Source organism: Oncorhynchus mykiss, chromosome 12 (genome assembly GCF_057628025.1).
Source record: "Oncorhynchus mykiss isolate SJ-2025 chromosome 12, ASM5762802v1, whole genome shotgun sequence".
NCBI lineage: Eukaryota > Metazoa > Chordata > Actinopteri > Salmoniformes > Salmonidae > Oncorhynchus > Oncorhynchus mykiss.
The window spans coordinates 20,203,598-20,215,107 of record NC_143033.1 but is presented as its reverse complement, the minus strand read 5'-3'; the positions used below and the strand labels follow the sequence as shown (position 1 = coordinate 20,215,107).

Sequence of the window (11,510 nt, the reverse complement as noted above, 5' to 3'; positions counted from 1 at the left end):
TGCTTACTTGATATGTTGCCATTATGTGAAATATTTAGATGACAGAGAAAATGTTTTGATAGGTAATGTACAGCATGAGCAAATGCCTAAGCACTAAACCTCCAGTAGAGGTCTCTCGAGATCAAAGAATCTTCTCCTATCCACTCCTGCAGTAGTTGTCATGGTAACATTTTACTAGTTCCATCAACAAACCCGACCGAGACTTCTCGTCAAGGTCCATATGAAACAGTTGCAAAACTTTTTTATTTGATTTAACATTTATTTGACTAGGCAAGTCAGCTAAGAACAAATTCTTATTTACAATGATGGCCTACCAGCGTCGCCAAACCCGGACGACGCTGGACCAATCGTGCGCCGCCCTATGGGTCTTCCAATCACGGCCGGATGTGATGCAGCCTGGATTCAAACCAGGGACTGCAGTGACCCCTCTTGCACTGAGATGCAGCGCCTTAGGCTGCTGCACCACTTGAGAGCCCAGATGTTTCAGTTAAAGCAAATAACTAGGGCTTGGAGGATTCCTTGGCCAGGTCACTTGTTCAGGAGAAACAGCTGGCCCACAACCATGATTACTAAACCTCACTACATGTTCCAGAGGGCGATGTTAATGTTTGTCTATGGAGATAGTATGGCTGTGTGCTCGATTTTATACACCTGTCAGCCAATAGCCAAATCCACTAATTTGAAGGGGTGATCACATACTTTTGTAAATATAGTGTATGTTGGAGGCAGAGGAGAAGGAGCTCCTGAGAGTGCTGGAGAGACAAGCCAAGATGCGTGAGAGAGCCAAGTTACTGCAAGAGAGAAGGCAGAGTAAAAGGTAAGAGAGTGGTGGAAAACAAGCTAGAACAGCTATTCGGGTAGAGGGAACACCTTAAGGTTTTTATAGTTGCCAATCTTGCAGTTTTTTTAAATCCAGGTAAATACCTCCATACCGAAAGGTTATAATTTTAAATGGAAAATGTTCAGAGAGCAGAGTGAGGAGCTGCTGACTGAACAGACTCGACGCAGACAGGACAAGGTTGGTAGAGAGTGGGCTGTGCAGCTACGACAGGAGGCGCAGCAGCAGAAAGAGGTGGAAGAGTAACCTGCAGCAGCTGGCCAACCTGCGTGTTCAGATAGAGGCCTCTGAGCAGCGGAGAGAACAAGCCAAGCAGCTCAAAGAGGAGGAGGCCCAGCTACTCGTAGGCTAATTCAGCCGGTAGCTGAGATGTTTCTCTTTGAATCAGTGTATTTCTGCTCTGTGATCACTAATTGGGCCCTCTGTATCTTGCTCTGTGATCACTAATTGGGCTCTCTGTATCTTGCTCTGTGATCACTAATTGTATCTTGCTGTAACGGCGAGGAGGTGTAGCAAGGATCGGACCAAAATGCAGCTATTGCAATCCATGTTTATTAAACTGAAACAACATGAATCTAAATACAAACACTACAAAACAATAAACGTAACGAAAACCGAAACAGCCTAATACTCGTGCACATAAACACAGAATACGGACACTAAGGACAATCACCCACGAAACACCCAAAGAATATGGCTGCCCAAATATGGTTCCCAGTCAGAGACAACGATAAACACCTGCCTCTGATTGAGAGCCACTTCAGACAGCCATAGACTTCACTAGAACACCCCACTAAGCTACAAACCCAACACACCACATACAAAAACCCATGCCACACCCTGGCCTGACCAAATAAATGAAAATAAACACAAAATACTTCGACCAGGGCGTGACACTTGCTCTGTGATCACTAATTGGGCCCTCTGTATCTTGCTCTGTGATCCCCAATTGGGCCTTCTGTATCTTGCTCTGTGATCACTATTTGGGCCCTCAGTATATTGCTCTGTGATCACACTAATTGGGCCCACTGTATCTTGCTCTGTGATCACTAATTGGGCCATCTGTATTTTGCTCTGTGATCACTATTTGGGCCCTCAGTATATTGCTCTGTGATCACACTAATTTGGGCCCACTGTATCTTGCTCTGTGATCACTAATTGGGGCCATCTGTATTTTGCTCTGTGATCACTGATCATATGCTGCGTTTGGAGGAACAAAGAGAATACCATCAGAAGCTCCAGGTTCAGGAGAACCGGCGCAGGCTGCTGAACCACTTTCTGAAGCTGGAGATGCAGCTCCTGGCCAGAGAGCAGCAGGACGAGCTGGTCCTGACATGAGCATCTGACTGAGTGTTTTTACAGCTTGAGCTGCGAGTGGAGCAGAGTAGGTACCAGCAGTACCTGGCCAATCAGCTTGAGGAGCAGAAGAGACAGGAGGTGTAGACAGAGAAGCTGATAGAGTTGAAGCTGACCTCGGTCCGTAGGCCAGGGATAGGCTGACGAAGGACGTGATGGACAGGCCACCTGCAGATCCAGGAGAAATGTAAGGAAAGGGATGAAAGGAGAGCTGTCTGTAGATCTGTCCCTTTCAAGTTCAACTTTCAACTTTTAATGAAATGCCTTTCTTGCAAACTCAAAACCCAACAATGCAATAATCAATAACAATGTATTGACAAAACACAAAACAAATAAGAATAAGGCCCTGTGAGTGTGCATAGAGAGAGTGCCAGTAGGTCAATATAAATAAGAATAAGGCCCTGTGAGTGTGCATAGAGAGAGTGCAAGTAGGTCAACATAAATAAGAATAAGGCCCTGTGAGTGTGCATAGAGAGAGTGCAAGTAGGTCAACATAAATAAGAATAAGGCCCTGTGAGTGTGCATAGAGAGAGTGCAAGTAGGTCAACATAAATAAGAATAAGGCCCTGTGAGTGTGCACTGAGAGAGTGCAAGTAGGTCAACATAAATAAGAATAAGGCCATGTGAGTGTGCATAGAGAGAGTGCAAGTAGGTCAACATAAATAAGAATAAGGCCCTGTGAGTGTGCATAGAGAGAGTGCAAGTAGGTCAATATAAATAAGAATAAGGCCCTGTGAGTGTGCATAGAGAGAGTGCAAGTAGGTCAATATAAATAAGAATAAGGCCCTGTGAGTGTGCATAGAGAGAGTGCAAGTAGGTCAATATAAATAAGAATAAGGCCCTGTGAGTGTGCATAGAGAGAGTGCAAGTAGGTCAATATAAATAAGAATAAGGCCCTGTGAGTGTGCATAGAGAGAGTGCAAGTAGGTCAATATAAATAAGAATAAGGCCCTGTGAGTGTGCATAGAGAGAGTGCAAGTAGGTCAATATAAATAAGAATAAGGCCCTGTGAGTGTGCATAGAGAGAGTGCAAGTAGGTCAATATAAATAAGAATAAGGCCCTGTGAGTGTGCATAGAGAGAGTGCAAGTAGGTCAATATAAATAAGAATACGGCCCTGTGAGTGTGCATAGAGAGAGTGCAAGTAGGTCAATATAAATAAGAATAAGGCCCTGTGAGTGTGCATAGAGAGAGTGCAAGTAGGTCAACATAAATAAGAATAAGGCCCTGTGAGTGTGCATAGAGAGAGTGCAAGTAGGTCAACATAAATAAGAATAAGGCCCTGTGAGTGTGCATAGAGAGAGTGCAAGTAGGTCAACATAAATAAGAATAAGGCCCTGTGAGTGTGCATAGAGAGAGTGCAAGTAGGTCAACATAAATAAGAATAAGGCCATGTGAGTGTGCATAGAGAGAGTGCAAGTAGGTCAATATAAATAAGAATAAGGCCCTGTGAGTGTGCATAGAGAGAGTGCAAGTAGGTCAATATAAATAAGAATAAGGCCCTGTGAGTGTGCATAGAGAGTGTGCAAGTAGGTCAATATAAATAAGAATACGGCCCTGTGAGTGTGCATAGAGAGAGTGCAAGTAGGTCAATATAAATAAGAATAAGGCCCTGTGAGTGTGCATAGAGAGAGTGCAAGTAGGTCAATATAAATAAGAATAAGGCCCTGTGAGTGTGCATAGAGAGAGTGCAAGTAGGTCAATATAAATAAGAATAAGGCCCTGTGAGTGTGCATAGAGAGAGTGCAAGTAGGTCAATATAAATAAGAATAAGGCCCTGTGAGTGTGCATAGAGAGAGTGCAAGTAGGTCAATATAAATAAGAATAAGGCCCTGTGAGTGTGCATAGAGAGAGTGCAAGTAGGTCAATATAAATAAGAATAAGGCCCTGTGAGTGTGCATAGAGAGAGTGCAAGTAGGTCAACATAAATAAGAATAAGGCCCTGTGAGTGTGCATAGAGAGAGTGCAAGTAGGTCAATATAAATAAGAATAAGGCCCTGTGAGTGTGCATAGAGAGAGTGCAAGTAGGTCAATATAAATAAGAATAAGGCCCTGTGAGTGTGCATAGAGAGAGTGCAAGTAGGTCAATATAAATAAGAATAAGGCCCTGTGAGTGTGCATAGAGAGAGTGCAAGTAGGTCAACATAAATAAGAATAAGGCCCTGTGAGTGTGCATAGAGAGAGTGCAAGTAGGTCAATATAAATAAGAATAAGGCCCTGTGAGTGTGCATAGAGAGAGTGCAAGTAGGTCAATATAAATAAGAATAAGGCCCTGTGAGTGTGCATAGAGAGAGTGCAAGTAGGTCAACAAAGATACAAATTAAACTCGGCCCGTGTAACTATTTTGTTAGCTACAATGCATTCAGAAAGTATTCAGACCCCTTCACTTTTTCCACATTCTGTTACGTTACAGCCTTATTCTAAAATGTATTAAATTGTTTTTTCCCCCCTCATCAATCTACACACAATACCCCACAATGACAAAGCAAAAACTGCTTTTTAGACATTGTTGCTAATGTATTAAAAATAAAAAACTGAAATATCACATTTACATGAGTATTCAGACCGTTTACTCAGTACTTTGTTGAAGCACCTTTGGCAGCGATTACAGCCTCGAGTCTTCTTGGGTATGACGCTACAAGCTTGTCACACATGTATTTGGGGAGTTTCTCCCATTATTTTCTGCAGATCCTCTTATGCGCTGTCAGGTTGAATGGGAAGCATAGCTGCACAGCTATTTTCAGGTCTCCAGAGATGTACGACTGGGTTCAAGTCCAGGTTCTGGCTGGGCCCCTCAAGGACATTCAGAGACTTGTCCCAAAGCCACTCCTGCATTGTCTTGGCTGTGTGCTTAGGGTCGTTGTCCTGTTGGATGGTGAACCCTCGCCCAAGTCTCAGGTCCTGAGCGCTCTGGAGCAGGTTTTCATCAAGGATCTCTCTGTACTTTGCTCCATTCATCTTTGCCTCGATACTGACTAGTCTCCCAGTCCCTGCTGCTGAAAAACATCCCCGCAGCATTATGCTGCCACCACATGCTTCACCGCAGGGATGGTGCCAGGTTTCCTCCAGACGTAACATTTGGCATTCAGGTCAAAGAGTTCAGTCTTGGTTTCATCAGACCAAAGACATTCAGAGACTTGGTCTGAGAGTCCTTCAGGTGCCTTTTGGCAAACTCCAAATGGGCTGTCATGTGCTTTTTACTGAGGGGTGGCTTCCGTCTGACCACTCTACCATAAAGGCCTGATTGGTGGAGTGCAGCAGAGATGGTTGTCCTTCTGGAAGGTTCTCCCATCTCCACAGAGGAACTTTGGAGCTCTGTCAGAGTAACAATTGGGTTCTTGGTCACCTCCATGACCAAGACCCTTCTCCAAGACCCTTCTCCCCAGATTGCTCTGTTTGGTCAGGCGGCCAGCTCTAGGAAGAGTCTTGGTGGTTCCAAACTTCTTCCATTTAAGAATGATGGAGGCCACTGTGTTCTTGGGGACCCTCAGTGCTTCAGAAATGTTTTGGTACCCTTCCCCAGATCTATGCCTCGGCACAATCCTGTCACTGAGCTCTACGGACATTTCCTTTGACCTCGTGGCTTGGATTTTGCTCTGACATGCACTGTCAACTGTGGGACCTTATATAGAGAGGTGTGTGCCTTTCCAAATCATGTCCAATCAATTGAAATTACCACAGTTGGACTCCAATCAAGTTGTAGAAACATCTCAAGGATGATCAATAGAATAGAGTTCAATTTCAATTATCATAGCAAAGGGTCTGAATACTTATGTAAATCAGGTATTTCTGTTTTTGGAATTTTTATAAATTTGCTAAAATGTATAAAAACCTGTTTTCGCTTTGTCATTATGGGGTATGGTGTGTAGATTTATGAGGAAAAACGTTTCTTTAATCCATTTTAGAATTAGGTTGTAATGTAACAAAAAGCAGAAAAGGGGAAGGGTTCTGAATACTTTCAGAATGCATTGTATTTAATGGTCGTATTGCTTGAGAATAGAAGCTGTTCAAGAGCCTGTTGGTGTCAGACTTAATGCACTGGCACCTCTTGCTGTGCGGCAGCAGAGAAAATAGTCTATAGTTGGTAGGTGGTTGGGGTCTTTGATGATTTTCCGGGACTTCTTTTCACACCGCGTGATATAGAGGTCCTGGATGGCAGGGAGCTTGGCCCCAGTAATGTACTGGGGCTGTCCGCAAAAATCTAATCAATCAAATCAAATGTATTTATATAGCCCTTCGTACATCAGCTAATATCTCAAAGTGCTGTACAGAACGGTCCACGGTCTTGATGACATTGAGGGAGCGGTTGTTGCTCTGGCACCACACTGCCAGGTCACTGACCTCCTCCCTGTAGGCTGACTGATCGTCACCGGTGATCAGGTCTACCCCCGTTGTGTTGTCAGCAAACTTCATAATGGTGTTGGAATCGTGTGTGGCCACACAGTCATGGGTGAACAGGGAGTACAGGACTGCACTAAGCGCACACCCTTGCGGGGCCCCTGTGTTAAGAATACGCATGGTGGAGGTGTTGTTGCCTGCCCTCACCACCTGGGTCAGCCTATCAGGAAATCCAGGATCCAGTTGTAGTGGGAGGGGTTCAGTCCCAGGGTCCTAAGCTTGATGACGAGCTTAGAGGGGGCAATGGTGTTGAACGCTGAGCTGCAGTCAATCAACAACATTCTCACATAGATATTCCTCTTATCTAGGTGGGTGAGGTCAGTGTGGAGAGAAATTGAGATTGTGTCATCTATGGATCTGTTGGGGCGATATGCAAATTGGAGTGGGTCTAGGATGTCTGGGATGGTGGAGTTAATGTGTGCCATAACCAGCCTCTCAAATCACTTCATGATTACAGAAGTAAGCTCTACAGGGCGGTAGTCATTGTGGTATGAAGCCTTAGTTCTTGGGGACAGGGAAGGTTGCGGTCATCTTAAAATGTGGGGATTACAGACTGGGACAAGGAGAGGTTGAAAATGATCGTGAATATGCCTGCCAGCTGTTCTGCGCATGCTCTGAGAATGTGCCCTGGAATGTGGTATCATGGTGTGTGTGCTTGTGTGTTTGTGCTTTTACCTTAGTGGATCTGAACATGCAGAAACAAGCCCAGCTGGCCAGGGAGAGAGTAGAGCTGAACAAACTGCTAGATGATGAAGAGAAAAATATTCTGAAAGTTGTCCTCTCACAGCAATACACATAAATTGTTTTTCCTCTATATATCCAACCCTCTTTTATACACAGCAAAAGTCTTCCCAATCAATACTTCTTCCCGGTCTGAGACGGGGCTGTCAGGGGTTCCAAGCAGACCTGCTGGCCCAGCAGCAATTGAGTGATGAGGGAAGGGTTCAGACAGAGCAGGAGCGCCAGCATGGCCTGGTCTACCAGGAGCACCGGCAGGGCCCGGTCTACCAGGAGCACCGGCAGGGCCCGGTCTACCAGGAGCACCGGCAGGGCCCGGTCTACCAGGAGCACCGGCAGGGCCCGGTCTACCAGGAGCACCGGCAGGGCCCGGTCTACCAGGAGCACCGGCAGGGCCTGGTCTACCAGGAGCAGTACAACAGGAAGATGCAGGAGATCTTCCCCATGCTTACTTGGAACAACCTGTGATGTAAAGCAAATGTATTTTATTTATTTTTCCTTTATTTAACTAGGCAAGTCAGTTAAGAACAAATTCTTATTTTCAATGACGGCCTAGGAACAGTGGGTTAACTGCCTGTTCAGGGGCAGAACGACAGATTTGTACCTTGTCAGCTCGGGGATTTCAACTTGCAACCTTCCGGTTACTAGTTCAACGCTCTAACCACTTGGCTACCCTGCCGCCCCAAATCCATTTAAGGCCTGGCTCGGCAGCGAACACATACTCAGATACACATTACATGCACACACATCATTCGTAACTCAGCTAAAGTACACAAACACTTATTTCTAACGATCACACACCCACATGCACACACACCTAACCCTGTTTAACGATGTCTAACCTCATTAAAACACATCTCTGGCAAACGCGTTACGCTGTAATCCTCTTAAGACAAATTAGCTGTCTATGTTTCTCTGAAAATGGTATAGTGATGTAAAATAAGTTTGCTCGTGATGCTTACTCATGAGTTCAGGAAATAAATGTTATATTTTGCTCGTTGGCAGAGTGCTATTGCATTCATTGATGGAGGATTTGCCCAGGAATTAAGCTGTTTATATTTTGTCCAGGAACTAGAGCTGTAAATAAAAAATGTCAATGTTAAATTTAAAAAACTCCTATTTGAGCACATTGTTGGAATATTAAATGGACCTATTTAAGGATAAATCAATTTGCAATTGCATAATCATACAAATTAGATTTGTCACATGCGCCGAATACAACAGGTAGACCTTACCGTGAAACGCTTACTTACAAGCCCTTAACCAAAAATGCAGTTATGTTTACTAAATAAACTAAAGTAAAGAAAAGTAACACAATAAAATAACAGTGAAGAGGCTATATACAGGGGGTACCGGCACCGAGTTGGTGTGCGGCGTTATATTACTGTGGAGTTGGAGGCCTGCCTGTGTGTACATGAATAAAGGAGTGTCTCTGGATGTCATTGTACTGTAATGTAATCTCACTTGATGATGGCAAGCAAAACATTGTTGGGTAATACAGGGATAAAGTGTGTGACATACATTGTGTCATGAGCTTAAGTGCTCTTGTGTTTAATTAAGTTGCATTCTCTGGATATAGCAACAGCGAGTGAAAGCAGAGAAAGAAAGACAATCTTGTAGAGTGTGTGAGATATTTAAGATAATGCATCATGTGCTAATCCAGTGCATTCAGAAAGTATTCAGACCCCTTCCCTTTTTCCACAATTTGTTACGTTACAGCCTTATTCTAAAATGGATTTAACAGTCGTCGTCGTCCCCCCCCTCATCAATCTACACACAATACCCCATAATGCAAATTTATCAAAAATAAAAAAAAACGGAAATATCACATTTACATAAGAATTCAGACCCTTCACTCAGTACTTTGTTGAAGCACCTTTGGCAGCGATTATAGCCTCAAGTCTTATTGGGTATGACGCTACAAGCTTGGCACACCTGTATTTGGGGAGTTTCTCCCATTATTCTCTGGAGATCCTCTTAAGCTCTGTCAAGTTGGATGGGGAGCGTTGCTGCACAGTTATTTTCAAGTCTCTCCAGATATGTTCAATCAGGTTCAAGTCCGGGCTCTGGCTGAGCCACTCAAGGACATTAAGGGACTTGTCCAGAAGCCATTCCTGTGTTGTCTTGACTGTGTACTTAGGGTCGTTGTCCTGTTGGAATTGTAACCGTCGCCCCAGTTTTCATCAAGGATCTCTCTGTACTTTGCTCCATTCATCTTTCCCTCAATCCTGGCTAGTCTCCCAGTCTATGCAGCTGAAAAACAACCCCACTGCATGATGGTGCCACCACCATGCTTCACTGTAGGGATGGTGCCAGGATTCCTCCAGATGTGACGCTTGCCATTCAGGCCAAACAGTTCAATCTTAGTTTCATCAGACCATAGAATCTTGTTCCTCATGGTCTGAGTCCTTTAGGTGCCTTTTGGCAAACTCCAAGCAGGCTGTCATGTGTCTTTCACTGAGGAGTGACGTCTGCCTGGCCACTCTACCATAAAGGCCTGATTGGTAGAGTGCTGCAGAGATGGTTGCCCTTCTGGAAGATTCTCCCATCTCCACAGAGGAACTCTAGAGCTCTGTCAGAGTGACCATCTGGTTCTTGGTCACCTCCCTGACCAATGCCCTTCTCCCCAGTTTGGCCAGGCTGAACCTGAGCTCAAGTTCAAGTCTCATAGCAAAGGGTCTGAATACTTATGTAAATAAAGTATTTCCGTTTTTTTTATACATTTGCAAAAATGTCTTATGAGGTATTGTGTGTTTATTCCAGGGGTCTGATGTGCCAGTACTTGGCATGTTAATTAAGGTGTGAAACAGTGGTGCCAGAAATAAGAATTTGACTAAAAACTTATTGTATCACCCAACTAGACTGACTGAATTTTAGTGCCATACTGTCATTGAGGCTATTGTTATGCTTAGACTCATCACGTGACACATACCTTTTATGAAATACCAATAGGCAGTTGAGCAGATGATAGGACTTCAGCGGTCAGTCTGACCTATCAGAACATGCTGTTAGTGGCATGATCAGGAAACACCCTTTCAAAGCATTGAGTCATACTAATTATCAGTGACGTTTCCCAAAGCAACCCATGGTGTTAGCCCCAACATTAGGAACACCTGCTGTTGCTGTGGAACGAGTTTTGTATACACACACCTCTCCAAATGGATTGATGTGGAAAACATTTCACAAGTACTGACTGAGTAATATCTATCCATCTTGGTAACTAACTGTTTTAGGCCTTTTTCATGATAACACAAACCCTTGTCCTTATAAGTATGAGTTATGTATACCAGTTCATTATGAACTTCAGTAGAATGCATACAAATTGTAGAACGTTAAAAAAATGAATATGTATTCCGATACAAGACCTGGATTGAATTTTTGGAAACCACATTGACAAATAACACGTTTTCCTTTTGACCATCTGTGATCTTATCTGTTCTCTTTAATGATTTTGATGGGTGGAATGTCTTTTGTCTAATTCCAGGTGAAGCCAGTCAACACCCCATACCTGCAGAAGGAGTGGTTTGGGAGTGGAGGAGTCATGGCCTGCTATTGGAACAAAGTGTTTTGTTCTGTCTTCTGCTCAGGCAGGCTTGAAATATTGCTCAAGCAAAGCTTCAACTCCCAGATAGCCTACTGGCAAGAATGTATTGAGAACAGTATGACCTGGAACATGGAATAATCACAGCTAACTCTGAATAGAGTAGCAGAATATTCTAGTACATATCTAAGGAATATAACACCATCATGAAAAGGCAACAGAAAGAACCGAACACCATAGCGAAAAAACAAGAGGAGAAGATTGACTATGAAGTTTATTGCCAGGTAACATACTCCTTTAGACCTACATTACACGTTGTATTTTGTGATGTTGTTGATCATAGTGGGACTAAATGTGAGAGAGGAGGTATCAATTATGCTGTGTTTTATAAAGTCTAATGTCCCCAAATGTGTGTAATCTTTCAACTGTCACTAATATCAAAGTGCAAGCATTACATTTTCATAGGCTTCAGGAATCAGCCTAGTTCAAGTCACATATTGTACTACAATGAATTAGATAACACTTAGGACTTGACAATGCTAGCCTTGAACTAAGTTACTGTCCACTGAGTTCAGGAAATATCTAATTAGATACAATTATGGCATGAACTAAGGCTATATGAAGATGTTTCATTATTAGT

At 43.6% G+C, this 11,510-nt stretch overlaps 1 protein-coding gene and 1 pseudogene across 2 annotated transcripts in view; both read left to right on the top strand.

Annotated features, from left to right (window-relative positions):
• Nucleotides 1-716: 716 nt before the first annotated feature.
• LOC149979095 (cilia- and flagella-associated protein 53-like) lies at nt 717-7,797 on the top strand (annotated as a pseudogene).
• A 3,016-nt stretch (nt 7,798-10,813) lies between these two features.
• Nucleotides 10,814-11,510, top strand: part of LOC110537143 (unconventional myosin-Vb) — a 75,998-nt gene continuing 75,301 nt past the window's right edge. Inside the window, exon 1 of one of the 2 annotated variants that reach the window (XM_036937131.2) lies at nt 10,814-11,154. In XM_036937131.2, the coding sequence (XP_036793026.2) occupies nt 11,077-11,154 (78 nt within the window). In that variant the 5' untranslated portion in view covers nt 10,814-11,076. The remainder of the gene's footprint in view (nt 11,155-11,510) is intronic. The other variant, XM_036937133.2, reaches the window with a different exon arrangement.